Genomic DNA, 17,866 nt, shown 5'->3' with positions numbered 1-17,866 from the left:
AGATCGTTTGCATATTGTGTACAGTTTTGGGTCTAGCACCTCACTCACCACTGATTGCCAACCAGAAAAATATCCCTGTATCCCAACTCTCTGCTTTCTATTGGTTAACCAATCCTCTAAATACATGCTAATACATCACCCCCAACTCTACACATCCTTATTTTATGTACAAGTCTTTTATGTGGCACCTTATCGAAAACCTTCTGGAAATCCAGGTGAACAATGTCCATCTGCACCCCTCTACCTACTGTGCTTGTTATATTTTCAAAGAATTTCTGTAAGTTTATTAAACAGGACCCGTCTTTGCTGAATCCATGCTGCATCTGCCTGATAGATGTGTTTCCCTCCAGATACCTCGCTTTTTCTTCTTTATTGATAGCTTTCAAACAATGTCCCCAAATGCAGATGTTAAACTAGTTGGCCTAAAGTTCCCTGTCTTTTGCCTACATCCTTTTTTGAATAGTAGTGTGACATTCACCATCTCCCAATCCACTGTGACTTGTCTGGAGAATTTTGATAAATTATTATCAGAGCCTCAATTAACTTTTACCATTTATTTCAGTACCCTGGGTTGCATTCCATCAGGACAAGGAGATTGATCAAGCTTTGGACCCTCAAGTATTCTGAATATGATCTCTTTAGTGATAGCAAAAAAATCCAGGTCCACATAATTCATTGAAAGTTGCATCACAGGTAGATAGGGTCATAAAGACACAAAGTGGCATTACAGGTAGATAGGGTCATAAAGATACGAGTGGCATCACAGGTAGATAGGGTCATAAAGACACGAGTGGCATCACAGGTAGATAGGGTCATAAAGACACAAAGTGGCATTACAGGTAGATAGGGTCATAAAGATACGAGTGGCATCACAGGTAGATAGGGTCATAAAGACACGAGTGGCATCACAGGTAGATAGGGTCATAAAGACACAAAGTGGCATCACAGGTAGATAGGGTCATAAAGATACGAGTGGCATCACAGGTAGATAGGGTCATAAAGACACGAGTGGCATCACAGGTAGATAGGGTCATAAAGACACAAAGTGGCATCACAGGTAGACATGGTCATAAAGACAAAGTTGTTGACACATTAGCCTTCATAAATCAAAGTACAGGTGCTGGAATTTCATGGTGATGATGTACAAGACTTTGAGGCCAAATTTGGAGAATTGTGTGCAATTTTAGTCACCTAACTCCAAGAATATTAATAAGATTAAAAGAATGCAGAGAAAATTTAAGGATTTTGCCAGGATTTAAGCAACTGAGTTTTAAGGAAAGGTTTGTTGGGTTAAGATTATATTCCCTGGAACATTGGAGAATGAGGAGAAATCTGATAGAGGCATACAAAATTATGAGGGGCATAAATGCAAACAGGTATTTTCCTCTGAGGCTGAGTGAGACACAAACTCAAGGGTGAAAGACGAAATACTTGGGGGGAACATTAGGGGAAACTTCATTCAGAGGTTGGTGAGAGTGTGGAACAAGCTTCCAATGGAGGTGATGGATGATTTCAAACTTTAAGAGAAATTTGAATAGGTACACGAATGGGAGGGGGAATGAAGGACCATAATCCGGGTGCAAGTCGATGGGACAAGATGGAATAATACTTCGGCATAGACGAGCTGGGCTGAAGGACCTGTTTCTGTGCTATGCCAGAGGCACTCTTTGAACTCAGGCCTCAGTGAAATGGGTGGGGGGGGTTAAACTGGAACCTTAATAGGTTAGAAGGCAGTACAGGGACAGGGGCTCCAATATCTTGAGTGTCCGAGATCCAGAGCCCTGGTGAATGGAAAGGCAGCATTGCAATGCTTAGATAATTGATTAGATGAGGCAAAGGTTTTGGAAGGCAGTGACACTTTTCAGAACTGTATTGAGAGAGGTGGCAATACATTTAAGGCAGCAAGACATGGAGTTTCCAAAAGCTGTCCTTGCCACTTTTGAAGTGAGTAGCAGAGGAGAAATCAAAAGATTGATGGGAGGATATTCACAGTGCAGAGAAATTACAATTTGGAGTAGAAAACTTCAAAATATTGGGATTGTGGGTCATTAATATTTAGCAGATATTGTGTCCATGCTTTAATGGTAAATAAATAAATGCATTTTCTTTGAGCTATCCAAAATTGCTTTTCTAGATACAACAAGCAATATTGCCCCTGGTTTATTTTCTCTTTGGGATCCCACGAGTGTTCAATCACAAGAAGCCATGTCCAATGCACAGCTGTGAATCAGAAGATGGGGAGTGTGGAACATCATACGATACATAATGAACCAAGTTAGAAACAGAACTAATTCGGGTCTTTGGGCTGAAGTTCAGTCTTCACGTTCTGAATACGCAGAAGCTCTAACAGGCAAAATACAAAGCCTGCCCACAGGTCCTATTCCCATGTACCTCCCAGCAAAAGAAACTCGTTTAAGGCAAAATAAAAGTCTGTGAAATGATTGGAAACTCAATCACACTCTGTGAGAATGGACTCATCTTGGGGTTTTGTGTGAATTAGTAGCTATTGCATTAATTGTTTCTATTTTAACTGAAACATTAAATTTCTATCGAGTTAATTGCCACTTTAATTGCAATCAGCGTTTCAGATGGGAACTCATTCAATGTTCAGTTGTTGATTTGCTTCCATCACAATCAGATTTCATTTCCAAGCTGTTTTGGACCAATAATTATGTCTGAACAAAATATAAAGTCTCACATCTTTCCCTGTGTCAGATGGTTACTTGTTTCACGTAAAGACTTGCAATGCAAAACAGAAAACAAATTATTTAATGGTGAACAGGTTTATATCATGGTGAGATTCTTGATAAACAAACACTCAAGGCCACAATCCCTGGTCTTTAATTCACCGTGCTGTGTTATTGACTGGATCACAGTGGCTTTAGATTGCAGTTTCAAGTGACGACACCATTGTAAGAAATGCAGGAGATGCTGTGATTGTAGTAATTATACACAGTAAATGCTTACATTGGCTCTGTCCGCCTCAATAGTGTGGATCTCCCAGTGGCCACCCATTTCAATTCCCCATCCCATTCCCTTGCTAACATACTTGTCCATGTTCATGTGCACTGCCAGACTGAGACCAACCACGCGTCATCTTCTGTCTGGGCACCTTCCAACGAGATGGCATTAACATACAGTTGTCTGGTTCCCGTTAAAACCCACCCCCCAAACTCCATCTTCACTCACTGCCATCTCCTTCCCTCTAGTTGTCTCTCTCTCCCTCGGTCTCCTTTCACAGAATTAAAATCAATTCTCATTCCTTTTATCGTATCCAATTAATTCTGACACCTACCTGCCATTTGCTTATATCTTGAAGAAGGGCTGAGGCCTGAAACGTCAGTATTATATCTTTATCTCCTCTGGATGCTGTGATACTGCTGGGTGGGGGGACGTGTGCGTGCGAGGGAGAGTGTGTGCAAGAGTGAGTGTGAGAGAGAAAGCGAGAGCACAAGTTTTTTTTAAAGAAGCGCAGGATCCAAATCGCACACTCCCAAGAACTGCTGAAGAACGGGAATTTTATTTTGAGACAACTGCAGAAGATTATTGGCATATTACTACACAAAGGGAAGCCATTCGGTCTATGCTAGCTCAGTGACAAATCCATTCCCTGTTTCCTTCCAGCTTCTTTTTCCTTGCCTATCAGTGTCCCTTTGATTCCATTTCAACTAAGAGGAAATTTACAGTTAGCACTTAACCGCCTATGAGAGGTGGGAGGGAACTCACTGAACCAATGGAAATTCCTAGCTCAAAACATTTCCTCCCAGATGCTGCTTGCCCTGCCGAGTTCCTCCACCAACTAATTCTTTGCTCCAGATTCCAGCCTCTGCAGTCTCTCATGTCCCCTGATTGGTAGGTTAATTGGTTGCTATAAATTACTCTTAGTGCACAAGTAATAGAATCTGGGGAGAGTTCATTGGAATATTGAGGGAGTCAAGAAAAAAATGGCATTAAAGTAAGAGTTAGTTGAATGGTCAATCTGGACTGAGGGTAGAAGGGACTGTCTGCATATTACAGCTTTGACTCGAAAAGCAGGGTGGATTGGAGCTTCTGTACCTGTGTGAGACCTGAGATGGCGTTTCAGTGCTGTGTGGCTCGGAAATGTTCGGTTACATTCGCTGCAGATGTAGCTGCGGACGCCAGCGTGCACCTCCATGTGCTGCTGCAACGCAATCTGTGTCTGGAAACGCTTCCCGCAAAGCAAGCAGAAGACCGCCATGTCAGTACCTGTGAAGCGACATACACACACATGTGAAATTAAAATGGAGGCTCTGGTTAACAGAAGAAACAATGTGCTCAAATATTTCAACCACAACCATCTCATGACCCACCCCTTTATTACTTCATGAACCTGGCCAACAATTTCATGGGTGGAAGAGGTATTGCTCAAGTTACAAATCTTTATTTATACTGATTACTTAGTGATTCTTTTTTAAATGAACACTATATTTCATCAGTTATAACCTACTAATTCCTCATGGAATCCTTGGCATTTGCTGCCATCCCTTTGAGTTGGAACAAGCTGCCAGAGGAAGTGGTAGAAGCTGGAACAATGGTGAAGTTTAAATGATATTGGACAGGTTGACGTTCAAGGTTTAGAGGAATGCATTGGGCCAAATGCAGACAAATGGGACAAACAGAAAAGCAGCTTTATTGGGATCGAAAGGCCTGTTTCTATGCAGCAAGAACATGACTATTAAAGTCTCCATTGCATTTCTTCACTGCCTATAACCACGCTACTCTCACAGCTTATTCCTCAATATGGGAATCATACAGAAATCGGGTCCCAACTAGTCAAATCCAAGTCAACAGTCTGGCTTAGGGAAGCAAATTTAATGATTGGAAATTTACAAGAATGTAAGAATAATGAAGAGATAAAGTGGGTTAACACATGCAGATGGAGTACAATGTAGAAAAACAAAAGGTTCCCATTTCAATATAGAAATATGGGCATTAACTATTTCTTTAAATAGCAAGAGAATGGGAAACCTTAATGCTCAAAGGATCTTGGGTGTCCCTCAACTTAAGTCACTGAAAGCGAATATTCAGGTGATTATGAAGGGAAATGGTATTCTGGCCTTTATTCAGAGGATTTAAATTTTTTTTAAAGTTAAAACCTATAATAATAGCTGCAGAACACTTTGGTAAAAATCAAATTATGTCCGGTTTTCAGAATCTGCTCAACATGCTAGAAAGACTCTACAGAGCAAGCAGCAACTGTGGAAAGTGAAAGTTCAAATTAGGAAACAGAAAGCAGGTTGCAGAGAATTTGGGGGGAATTATCTCTAATGGACAAGGCCAAGGTGTAGAGGTTATCCAGTCAATGATGGGGGGGGGGGGGGGGAGGGGACGGTGGGGGGGAAGGGTGAGAAAAAGGCAGAGACAAAGGAAATAAACAAGAGCAATCAAATGATGCCAAATTAAATGATGAAAATACAGTAACACCCTTGTTATCCAGAATTCAAGCAAATGGCAAAACAATTCCTTAAATAGATAATAAACATGGATGTTTAGAATTGGCACATCTCGCCGTTGGTTCGCCAATCACACAATATGCAATCTCAAGCTACCATAAAATTCACTTATCCGGCATCTACCAATTCCCATAGGTGCTAGTAAAGAGTACATTTTGCATAATGTAGGGGTTAAGGGCAAACTGTGATAAAGAGTGAAAAAAACTGAATTAAGACCACAGATGAGTTATAGTAGATATGGCCATCACTGATTCTGAGGAAGGAAGGAGTTAAAATCCAGTGAGACTAAAAGCTAGATTTTGCAGCATTCTAGTAAGACGGGCAAGGCAATTCAAAAGGACCAATTAACACAACGACTAACTATAAGAATTTCTCTTTCTCTTTAGCTTGGCTTCGCGGACGAAGATTAATGGAGGGGAAATGTCCACGTCAGCTGCAGGCTCGTTTGTGGCTGACAAGTCCGATGCGGGACAGGCAGACACGGTTGCAGCGGGGTCAGTCTCTGTCAGCCTTTACAGAGAGAGCATCTTTGTGAGGCCTTGTGCAGATAACTCACAATTCTGCAGAATAAAAAGAGTCTGACCAGGACAAAAGTTGGGTAATGTCATTTTGTGAAGTCCACCGAATGAACTGGAATCCACAATAGATAGAAAATAGAACAACTATAGCATCCCTTTAACTGGGGCACGACCGGTACACAAAGTGGCCGACGAGCGTGGCGCCAACGAACATGGTGGCCATGCAGACCCTGTGGAGGCCAGTGATCTTCATCCCAGGTGACCACCCACACAGCAGGAAACAGCAATTAATGGCGGGAACACTGCCCAGTTGGAGATCGGCGCTGTCATGACATCAATCCCAATATCAGCAGCGAGAAGTGAATATAAGCAGGGCTGCTAGTTCAATAAATAAGTCCTCAACTTTGACTCCTTGTGTGTGTGTCTTCTTTCCACACTTCACTGTAGTGCGCATGCTATCTTGGTGACCCCAACAGGTCCAACCGACAGTAGGACCCAAAGACAATGGAACAATCAGCCCTTCACGCGGTTTCGTTGAAGCTGTCAACTGTATGGGCATCGCAGCCACATGTGTGTTTGAACAGGTGGAGGCCCAATTCCACCTTCAGCAGATCAATGTTGACAACACACGTTACTAGTACATGGTGAGTTCGCTCGACCAGGAGACGACAGAAAGTCATCGACTTCCTATGGCAGCCTCTGAAGCAAGGCAAATAGGATGCCCTCAAGGAGTTTTTAACTTGCACCTTTGGGCTCTCACAGAGCGAACTTGCCGCCCAATTGCTGCATATGGTTTGGGAGGCAGGGCCCCATCTACCCTCATGAGCGAAATGCTCTCTCTGGCTGAGGGACACAGGCCTTGCCTGCACTTTGAGCAGATTTTCCTGGAGCATCTGCTGATGAGGACTTCAGCAACCCAAAGAAAGTCACAGCCAGGGCGAATGTGCTCTGGAGAGTGAAGAAAGAAAGAAAACGGCATCTCAGTGGAGCAGGTCACTAGGCTGGAATCAAGGCCACAGCAAGCAGAGAGACAAGTGGACCCCCCCTGACCCAAGAGTATTGGTATGATCATCAACGATGGGGTGTGGACCTCGTCGATGCCGCCCACCCTGCGAGTTTCAGGGAAACGCCATAGCCAACTGTCATTGATGCCTGCCTCCTCCAAGTGTGGGACTCTCTGTCAGGAAGGCGCTTCCTTGTGGACACCAGTGCTGAAATAAGCATCTTTCCTCCCTTGACCTCAACACCCAGAACAGCAAGCCAGGCCTGGCACGGAGGTCAGCGAACAACACCACCATAAGAACCCATCACCCTTCACTTCGGCAGCGACTAGTTTGCATGCACATTCATGATGCGGCAGTGGCACAACTGCTCCTTGGAGCAAACCCTGCGAGCCCACTGCCAGCTGGTGGGCCTTAAAGGGCGGCATTTGGTGCATCCCAGGACCTTTCAAACATTGTCCCTAGGGGAAGCCAAGTTACCTGCCCCCCACCTCAACTTTGTAACGTTATCTGACAACGTATACATGCGGATACTGTCAGAATTCCTTTAGATTGTGGCACCACAGTTTTTTTGCCGCTGAGCCGAAGCACCATATCCTCACTGAGGGCCTCTGCTCCACGCCAGTGTTTGAGGCCTTCACCCCGAGAAGCTCACCCTCACCAAGGGGGAGTTTTTTAAAAAATGGTATTCCGACAGCCCCTGGGCCTCCCCCCTGCACGTGGTCCCAAAGGCAGCAGGAGGGTCGAGGCCACGTGGTGACTATTGCCGCCTCAACGCACCCATGCCCCACATCCAAGACTTTAACACTAACGTACAAGGGGCATGGGTGTTTTCAAAAGGGGCTATCATCAGATCCCAGTCCATCCTGATAACATCCCTAAAACTGCCATCATTATTCTTTTTGGACTCTGCAAAAGAAGGCCAGGGGCTGTGCCAGGAGAGTGTATCCAATACAATTAATGTTAGATATTTTGGATTCTGAATTCCTGAGAATGCCCTTTGGACAAGAATGCAGCCCAGACCTTTTAGATGCTGACTATGCGGTGGGCCAGGATCTCCCATTCATATTCATCTATTTGGACGATATTCTCATCGCCAGCCGCAACAACATGGAGCATGCGGCTCACCTGAGGCAACTGGATGCCCGGCTGCAAGAATTTGGGTGAACTATAAACCCTGCTAAGTCTCAGTTCGGGTTGGAAACAACACTTCCTGGGACATCGGATCAACAGTCATAGAGCGAAACCCCTGCTCGAGAAGGTGGAGCCATTTGGCATAGTGAAGGGGTTGCAGGAACTCACTGGTATCATCAACTTTTATCACCGATTCGTTCAACCCAGCAGTGGCTTGCATCATGTGTACCCTTTTCGCTCTCATGGCAGGGAAGGGCAAGGACATTACCTGGAACAATGAGGTCTCGGTTGCATTCCAGAAAGTCAAAGACGCACTAGCCAATGCCACCCTTCTGGTCCACCCCAGACCAGAGGTGCCAACCGCACTCACACTAAACTTTTTTTTTTATTTTTATCCCCCCTCCCCTCCCCAAAAGAGGGAAAAAAGAAAAAAATACCTGAATTTATTTATTATTCACTATTCATATATTCCTAACATATTATTCTATCCTGTACATATTAATTGGGAGGAGCGGGTGTTATGGACGATGTGGATGGACTTTTACTGATGAAATCCATATATGGTTACCCAATCATATAAAAATCCTGAGGTTGATTTCTTAAATTATAAGTAATCTCTTTGAATAGTCTACATTTTTGAATTTCCATATGCCATCTATCCAACCTTATAAAATTATCTGTCTTCCCTGTTACTACCATACATTTCCGAGCTACCACTATCGCTACATTCAAACATTTTTGTTAATATTTGTCTAATTTCAATTTAGTATCAGTGTTATATAAATCACCAAGCAAAAATATTCTGGGATCTTCTGGCATCTGTATCTTCATAATTTGTCCCAATAATATATTTATGCCTTCCCAAATTTTTCCACTTTTTCACAAGACCAAACTGCATGTAATAAGGTTCCTGTTTCTTTGTTACATCTGAAACATTTGTCAGAACAATTTGAATCAAGTCCATGTAATTTATACGGAGTGCAGTATAATTGGCGTAAAAAAAATATTGTACCATTTGATATCTAACATTAATTGTATTGGTTACACCACCCTGGCACAGCCCCTGGCCTTCTTTAGCAGGCACCTCTGGCCACCAAACTCAAATACAGCACCTTTGACCAGGAGCTACTGGCATTGTACCTGGCAGACAGGCACTTCCAATAGGCAAGCAGGCAGGCAATTCAAGGTCTTCACAGACCATAAACTATTGACCTTTGCCTTCCACAAAGTCTGACCAGAGATCGGCCAGGCAGCAGCGACATCTCTCATCACGGGTAAGACCAACGTGGTGGGCAATGCACTGTCCTGCCCAGTGATCGAGCCCATCCAGGCCCTGTCACAAGGAATAGACTATTCCACCCTAGCCAGGGCACAAGAGGAAGACTTGACATCCCAGCAAAGAGAACAGCAGTTTCTGGCCTCAGGCTGGAGGATGTCACCATTGTTCCTGACAAACAGATGATCCTTTGTGACATCTCCACCGGTAAACCTGCTCCCATCGTGCCAGCAATGTGGAGGCGGCAGGTCTTCAAGCAGTGCACAACCTGGCGCACCCAGCCATAAGGTCGTCAGTTAAAATGATGGCCAGTAGGTTCATCTGGCACAGCCTCGAAACAGGTCAATCAGTGGGCCAAGACTTGCATGCTCTGCCAGACATCCAAAGTGGAGACACATGCCAAGTTGCCCCCATCCCCAAAACTTTCAAGCCAGCATGATGTCAGTTCAGCCATGTCCACATTGACATTGTAGTGCTGCAGTCGGTATCCCATGGAGTGAGATATCTTCTCACCATGATTGACTGCTCTATGAGGTGGCCAGAAGCGGTACCGCTGGCCAATACAATCATCAAGACCTGCACCAGAGCACTGATTATGGTTTGGAAAACCAGAGCATATGACCTCCAGTAAAGGTACACAGTTCATTTCGGGCCTCTGGGCAGTGCTGGCCAAGTTGCTGGGAACCCAGTTCCACCATAGCACAGCTTACCACCCTCAGGCCAATGGGCTGGTGGAGCAGTTCCAAAGGCACCTAAAGGAGGCCTTGATGGCTCGACTCGAGGGGCCAAACTAGGCAGATGTTACCCTGGGTCCTCCTGGGGATCTGCACCATGGTGAAAGAGGACTTCAATGCCTCCGCAGCTGAGATGGTATATGGCGCATCATTGTTGACAGCAGGGGAGTTCTTGGCTGCCACCACCTCAAACCAGCACAGCTGAATATTATCCAACCGGTCTCCCCGCAGCCCCCATATCACAGAGGTAGGCCACCGAAAGCAGCAAACAGCACTCTGATCATTGGGATGCGACCTGGTATACAAAATGGCTAACGAACGCGGCAACTGCACAGGCCCTGGGGGGGCCAACGACCTTGGTCCCAGGTGACGACCTGCACAATGGGAAACAGCGAGTAAAAGCAGGAACACCACCCTGTTGGAGATCAACACTGCCGTGACATCACTCCTGTTATCAGCAACAAGGAGTGATAATAAACAGAGCTTCCAGTGCAATAAATCAGTCTTCAACTTCAACTCCTCATATGGGTGTCTTCTTTCTACACTTCGCTACACATGCTACACAACTGAAATTGTGGAGTTTGATACAGAATGGGAAGGTTGCAATGGACCTCGACAATGAGATTTGGCCATGTTACACAGTGTGGAGTCAGATTGAGGGCAGGATAGAGAATTAAAGTGGAAGACAACAGGAGGTTCTGAAGACTGATTGCAAACACACTGCTCTTGCATTCAGGTTCCCTAACAGAGAGAACACAACAGGACAAGTAAAACCCCCTGATACCCCTGCTATTGGGATTGGTAGATGTCGGGTAAATATATTTTCCGGTTGCTTGAGATTTACTCTTATAATGTCTAACCAATACACCTGCATTAAGAATAAACATTTAGTAAAAAAAAAAAACTGTATACTGTACTTGTATTGAACAAACTTCACTTGCATGAATATATAAACCTTAAAGCTGCGCTGGGTGGGTCACGTCTCCAGAATGGAGGACCATCGCCTTCCCAAGATCGTGTTCTATGGCGAGCTCTCCACTGGCCACCGTGACAGAGGTGCACCAAAGAAAAGGTACAAGGACTGCCTAAAGAAATCTCTTGGTGCCTGCCACATTGACCACCGCCAGTGGGCTGATATCGCCTCAAACCGTGCATCTTGGCGCCTCACAGTTTGGCGGGCAGCAACCTCCTTTGAAGAAGACCGCAGAGCCCACCTCACTGACAAAAGGCAAAGGAGGAAAAACCCAACACCCAACCCCAACCAACCAATTTTCCCCTGCAGCCGCTGCAACCGTGTCTGCCTGTCCCGCATCGGACTTGTCAGCCACAAACGAGCCTTCAGCTGACGTGGACTTTTACCCCCTCCATAAATCTTCGTCCGCGAAGCCAAGCCAAAGAAAGCACTTTATTTTCCATCACATTCTTTGAAAACATTTAACCGTTGCTGCATCTGCAGGTTCCTCCCCCTTCATGAAGCCACCAGAAAAATGAATAATAGCATTATAGATAATTACCCCCTCCCCCCCCCACAAGTTTACAGATAAAGCCTCTGACCAGGATGACTTTTAATAAGCAGGGATAAGGAGACACTTTAAGAGTCACCCCAACAGAGAGTGGCATCAACCAGCTCTTCATCCTAAGCCATGGCTGTTTCACACAACTTTATTCAAACAGCTGCTACAAGCAAAGCACAAGCAAGGCATTCCGCTGCCTGAATATTTGCTCCCACCTTTACCAAAGGTGTACGTGTTACTTCAGAGATTTAATTTTACAATTTTAAACTTATTTGGTATTTTTATTTCATTCTTATTTATTTTAATTATAACATTCATTTTCCTCAATTTTTTTTTTGTCGATTGCTTGAAGGTTGCTTGAATTCTGGATACCAGTAGTTTTAGTGTACTCAGTAATTGGCAGCTTCACTTGGAAGGATTGGTGGGATCCCAGGAGATATGAGGGAAGGCAAGGGATGGAAGCAATAGACATTACCAATTCTCTTCCCACCTGCCAGGCTATTTTCTGGAATATCAGGGCTGTCAATGACCAGAGAATGAAAAGGCTTTTTGTTTTATTCTCTACATCAAAACAAGAGGTTACCTCATCAACATGCGCACAACTTTTGGAGTTGATAGTAATATATAGTGAGGATATATTACTCAACTGTAGAAGTAGATGACACTATCTCAAATAAGAGTGAGACTTTTTTTTAAGACAAATGAGAGTCAATTTCTTTGCCTGGACAGCTATGGAGGATCAGTAATCGATGGTGTTTAAAACAGAGATCGATTATTTTAGACAATGTGTAGATAGGGCAGAAAAATCAGTTGGAAGTCGAAGATGAGCCACAACTTCATTAAGTGCAAGAGCACAAACAAGGGGAAGATACCTTTTTCATCAGGCTGCATGGCTCAGCTCAATGGTAAATCGGCAGCAGAATGCAATGGTTGTCCAGTTCAACCTCATGGGTCCAGCCTTGGGGACCAAACAAATTTCTTTTGTCCCCTCCCTACAGAGTATAAGCTGAATTCTGTCACTGAAGTTTTGTGGAAATCATACACACACACTGAGGCTTTCCAACCCAACTGCAGCCTCAGACCAGAGTTTTCAAGTCATTCATTCACGGACAAAAATGAATGAACTGTTCAGACGACCTAAACTCTCACCAAAATAGAAAGGATTTTGACTTTCAAGAGTTGGGGTATTTTGTAGTTAAGTGTCATCAAGCAGTCTGTTGTGTCCCTGATGCTTGCTTCAGATTTAGCAACTTTATTCCACTGCTGGTTTAGCTTGGCTATCCGGCTTAAATTAGAATGTTTCATTATATCCCAAATATAACCAGCTCCATTTTGTGTTTTATTAACATTGCTTCTACAGATAGCTGTTTGTTCTGATACAAGTGAAAGGTTTTTCTCTTTTTGGTCAGGTTTCTTTGCATCTTTGAAAAGATCCCAAAAGGATTATTCAGAACCCTTTCATAAACAATTCTCTCCATTATCATTTATCAGAAGGGTCAAAGGCCACATTGTGGCTTATTGAGAAACAGTGGGAACTTTACAATGCTCACTCCCCTTTCATTGCCCAGTATAGCCCCATATTTTCGACACACACGGGCCATCCTTATCTCACCAGGGGAGGGGTGAGAGGTTATTCTCTGCAGTAACCTCTCAATATGCAAAAAAAGAAATTCTTACTGCATGTCGGAATCTGGTTTTGGTGTTCCAGAGAAAATTTGCTCTACTTTTAAAAGAAATTCTAAACAGGATTTCCAACCAACTTCGTTTGTACACTAAAAAACCTAATCTCATTTCCAAACTGCACAATGATTCATTAAAGTGACTGACATCAAAGTAGAAATCTTGACTAATTCAGGCAGAGAGTTAAAAAATAAACTGGTACCCTAATTTCTTGAAAATTCTAGAAAAATCCCAATAGAAGATATTTGCTCACAGCATGCTACGCCTAAAAATCCCACAGTAACTTTTTTTTTTAAAAAAAACATGAACCCAGGCCACTTGTATCATGAGGCAAGCAGGGGGAAAAGAAAATGCACCAGCAAATATGGATTTCTGAAAAGGCAGAAGAATTTATAATGTGGAACAAGGAAAGGATAGAGGAATGAGGCAAATTATGTGTTTAGCAGCAGGTAATACAAAACATAAACCTTCTTGAAATCCTGGTGAACCAAAGGATCAATGCAAAGGTGGAAGTAAAAAATTAAGAGTTGGCAAAAAATGATGTGGAGAAGATAACAAGATTGAAGATGGGAGGTTATTCACTTTGATAGAGAAGCAGAAAAGCTAGGTTGCCACTTGGTACTGAAAGAAGGTTCTTCATGGGGTAAAATACAATGCTGGAGAAACTCAGCAGGTCAAACAGTGTACTTTATATAGTAAAGATACATAGCCAACATTTCAGCCTTGAGTCCTTCAATGAGGAAATCTTTATCTTTTCTATATAGAGTTTTACCTTGCTGTGTTTTCCCCAACATTGTGTTTTTACTTCAATCACGGTGTATGCAGACTTTCATGTTTTATAATGGAGTCAGTTTTACAGCACAGATAAAAGTCCTTCTGCCCAACTTTTCCATGCCTACTCAAACTGATCCCATTTGCCTGCATTCAGCTCTACATGAATCAGGGACTGCAAAACACCACAAAAGGACCATTGCAAAGTCTATTTCTCTGCATGAAGATAACTGAATATTTGTTACCTATCTTTTTAATTCAAATATGTTTACTACTGCAGTTTTTTTTAAATAAAGTACCTGTTTGACTCCAGTGAGAATTTCTGTGCATAGGTACATTGTACAATATTTAGGACAATAAACATTTTTTTAACCCATGCCTCAGTCTAAATATATTCTAAACATTGCAATTATAGGACTTCCTCTGCTCATTCCATAGAGCCACAACCCAGTCCCATTCTTGTGAATCTCTTCTGTAAGTCTAATGATACATTTCCAATAGCTCGATGACCAGAACATTGCACAATACTCCCAAGTGAGATTCATTCTGAGGCTGTGGAATCTTTGGAATGCTCTACTCCAGACAGCTAGAGAAGTTCAGTCATCAGTTGCATTAGACAGGATTCAATAGATTTCTCAGTGTTTAAGGAATGGAGATTTGCTGAGACAATGCAGGAAAATGAGGTTAAGGTAAAAGATCAGTCATGATCTTGTTGAATGGAAGAGCAGATACAGGGACTGAATGGCCTACTCCTGATGCTCTGTCTTGCATTCCAAGTTCCATTGGAATTGTGCAGCATCCTTGTTCTGCAGGGGTTTTCAGTAAAGAATAAACAAGAGACACAAACTGAAACAGGAAGAAGTGTGAAGGTCCTTGAAAAAAATTTTTGAAGATTTAATGAGGCATAGAATCAGGAATCATTAAGCAGACTGGTGACTGTGTAGTAGAGTTACTAAGCCATTATAATAGTTCAACATTAAGCTCCACTGAAATGCCATCTGAGCCCTTTGTGCTTCCCGATGAATACAGGACTTCTGAGGTGCCCAAACTAGTCGTGCACAGTAATCCCATGAGGTATGTGGCCCTCTTGTCCGTAATTTTCAAAATGACAGCAGGACCAGGTGAAAGGTCACCAGAGCTGAGGCCCTAAGCACCTCTGGCAGCTGCAGCTTTTAAAGGCCTGCAATATTAGGCCGCCAATCCAGTATAAACCATCAGTAAGCAGCTCCCGCTGGGAAGGGGAGTTGGAACAACAATAATGTCTAGCAGGGGTGTAGGGAGAACAAAGCTTCACAGCCACGGCCTGGGGCTGTGACAAATCCTCCCAATAACTGCTGGACTCTCATTTGTGAAACTAATTGGCCAAAAGATACCAGGCAAGCAAAACTACAGCTTTTTGCCATTGTAAATTTAGGATCAAATCTGCTGTAGAATATAACATGCCCTTAATCTGTAGGATAATTCACGGTTAACTCAAAGCATTGCCAGGAAGCTTTTTGCCCCATATTCCAGCATCAACAGGCTTGTTCATTGATCTCAGACAAACCTAGTCGGAATGCAAATAAATGCAAAAAATCTTCATCTAATTTAAAACCCAACGTTCAGTGACTTCACAAAATGTTGGCGATGAAGTTCGGAATCTCCCATCACTGTTGACATAACCCAAACCTCCTTTGTTCTAAGAGGTTGAAGTAATCAACCCGATGGAAGTTTTTTTTTAAATACTGTAAAGTGACTGAGAAGCTTTCCTAGAGTCAGGAGAGCAAACTTAAGGTTATCATAGGTAAATCTAACAAGAAAGAGCAGAAATGCCTCTTGCCAGAGAGCTTTTAATAGTGGAACTCATCATCACAACAACACCCATTTAAAAGGCAAGATGTGTATAAACCCAAGGAATAAAAGCTTTGGAGGATGGGACAAGTATAAGGAAGGTGATGTAACGAATGGAGAGAGCAGAGACAAACTGTGGAGAATGACCAGTTGCTGCAGCATATATTCTGTACTTTTGAGTTGTAAACTAGTCAAGTAATAGGAGGAGGAGAGGAAGGGCAAAAAGAAAACCACAAAAGGTAAAAGAGCACACCCACAGTAATTACAGGACAACTACCCAAGTCCTGAAGAGAGTTTTTTGACTTCAAACTGATTACAAATTACCCAACCTACAAAAAAGGTTTTATTAAAGGCAATTGCATTAAGATCGGGAGGGGGGCAACTTAAGCAACCATCATTAATTTCCACGGTAACCACTACTTTAAAGAAATCTCCAAGGGGTCCTTCCTGTACTGTATGGCGGACAAAGGCTAAAACGTCTTCCATTAATATGCTGGACTTGCTGAGCCAAATTAAAATATACAAAGATCCAGCCACATAGATACAGACCAAACTGGAGGGCAAGAGAGGTCAAGCTTGTAGAACTAAAGGCTTTGCGACACTGGGGGTTTCTAAGAAGCCCCATTACAGTGCCTAAGATCACTAACCTCCACACTTTCAGCTAAAGCCAGTAGCCAATTAAAAAAAGGTAGTAGCAAAACAGCATTTTCAAAAAAAGACTTAAAACTTGAGCAACTTACAAAAATATAATTCCTGTGTCACCACAACAGCAACTTCATCAAATTAACAACGCTTGAGAAACATTTTTAAAACCATGTTACAAGTGTAATTCTCCCAAGTCACTGTGCTCACCAGCTATGTGTTTCTACTGCATGTGGCGCTGCACCTCGCCACTACAACAAGCATTGAGTTGACGGGTCACTCTGGATAAGCTTGAATGATTGATACACAGGCAGGTAATCAGTCCTTGAACAAAACTTGGAAACTATCCAACATCGACTCCATGCTCAAGTAATTTATTCACACCCACAGACTTTAGCTCCAACCTACAGTGTTGTAAACTCAGCCAATGCCATTGAGACCATTGGTCTTCACTCCATTAAGGACATCTATAAGAGCCAATGTCTCAAGAAAGTAGCCTCTAACCTCAAGGACCCTCTGCTCCCATCAGGAAGGAGGTACAGGAGCCTGAAGAGTTTATTCCCCTCTGCCATCAGATTTCTGAATGGACAACGAACCACAGACACTACCTCACTTTTTGTTTGCACTAATGTATTTAATTTTAAAAAATGTAATTTATAGCAATTTAAACAACAACTTTCATGACATGCTCATGACAATAAGTTCTGATTATGATTTTTATGTCCTTGGGACTGGACAGACACACCCAAGTTTGGAGCTTCAAGAAGCAGCCTTTAATTTCCGCATGACAATCCTGCCAGGGGAAGGTGCAAGAATTAATGACTTGCTTAGTGATGACATTTTGGGTTTAGATCAGTGTTAGATCCATGAGTTATGAAAATTGCATCATTGCTCTCCTGGGTTTCAATTTAAAATTTAGATTCAAGTTTTAAAAAGGCGAGAAGGTAAAACCTCGAAACAGAGCATCCAAGATGGTCTGAATCAGGCTGTGAGGCAGTATTTCTGCTAATTGTCAAGTCAAGTTTATTAACATCTGATTGCACATGTACAACCTGATGAAACAGCGTTCTCCGGTCCTCTGTGCAAAAAAAAAATGCAGACATGACATATATACAGACAGACAGACAGACAGACAATATATATGCAGGACAAGTATCCATACAAGTAAATATATAAATATCATTTTGTAATTATGAGAGTCTCGGATGGTTAGTGTGAGCAGTTCCTTTGGTCACTCAGCATTCTCACTGCCCATGGGAAGAAGTTGTTTCACTCCCTAGTGGCGCTGGCTC

The 17,866-nt window shown here is 42.9% G+C and overlaps 1 protein-coding gene and 1 long non-coding RNA gene across 8 annotated transcripts in view; one reads left to right on the top strand and one right to left on the bottom strand.

Annotated features, from left to right (window-relative positions):
- The window catches only part of zbtb16a (zinc finger and BTB domain containing 16a), a 235,986-nt gene that overhangs the window by 20,655 nt on the left and 197,465 nt on the right, over positions 1-17,866 (bottom strand). For all 7 annotated transcript variants that reach the window (XM_069894826.1, XM_069894821.1, XM_069894822.1 and 4 more), the window contains exon 5: positions 4,057-4,227. In XM_069894826.1, the coding sequence (XP_069750927.1) occupies positions 4,057-4,227 (171 nt within the window). The remainder of the gene's footprint in view (positions 1-4,056; positions 4,228-17,866) is intronic.
- LOC138741163 (uncharacterized) lies at positions 1,124-2,453 on the top strand. The gene is made up of 2 exons (XR_011343366.1): positions 1,124-1,280; positions 2,135-2,453. It is a non-coding gene; the product is annotated as an uncharacterized lncRNA (long non-coding RNA).

This window comes from Narcine bancroftii, chromosome 8, assembly GCF_036971445.1.
Source record: "Narcine bancroftii isolate sNarBan1 chromosome 8, sNarBan1.hap1, whole genome shotgun sequence".
Taxonomy (NCBI): Eukaryota; Metazoa; Chordata; class Chondrichthyes; order Torpediniformes; family Narcinidae; genus Narcine; species Narcine bancroftii.
This window is presented reverse-complemented; position numbering and strand designations above follow the sequence as displayed.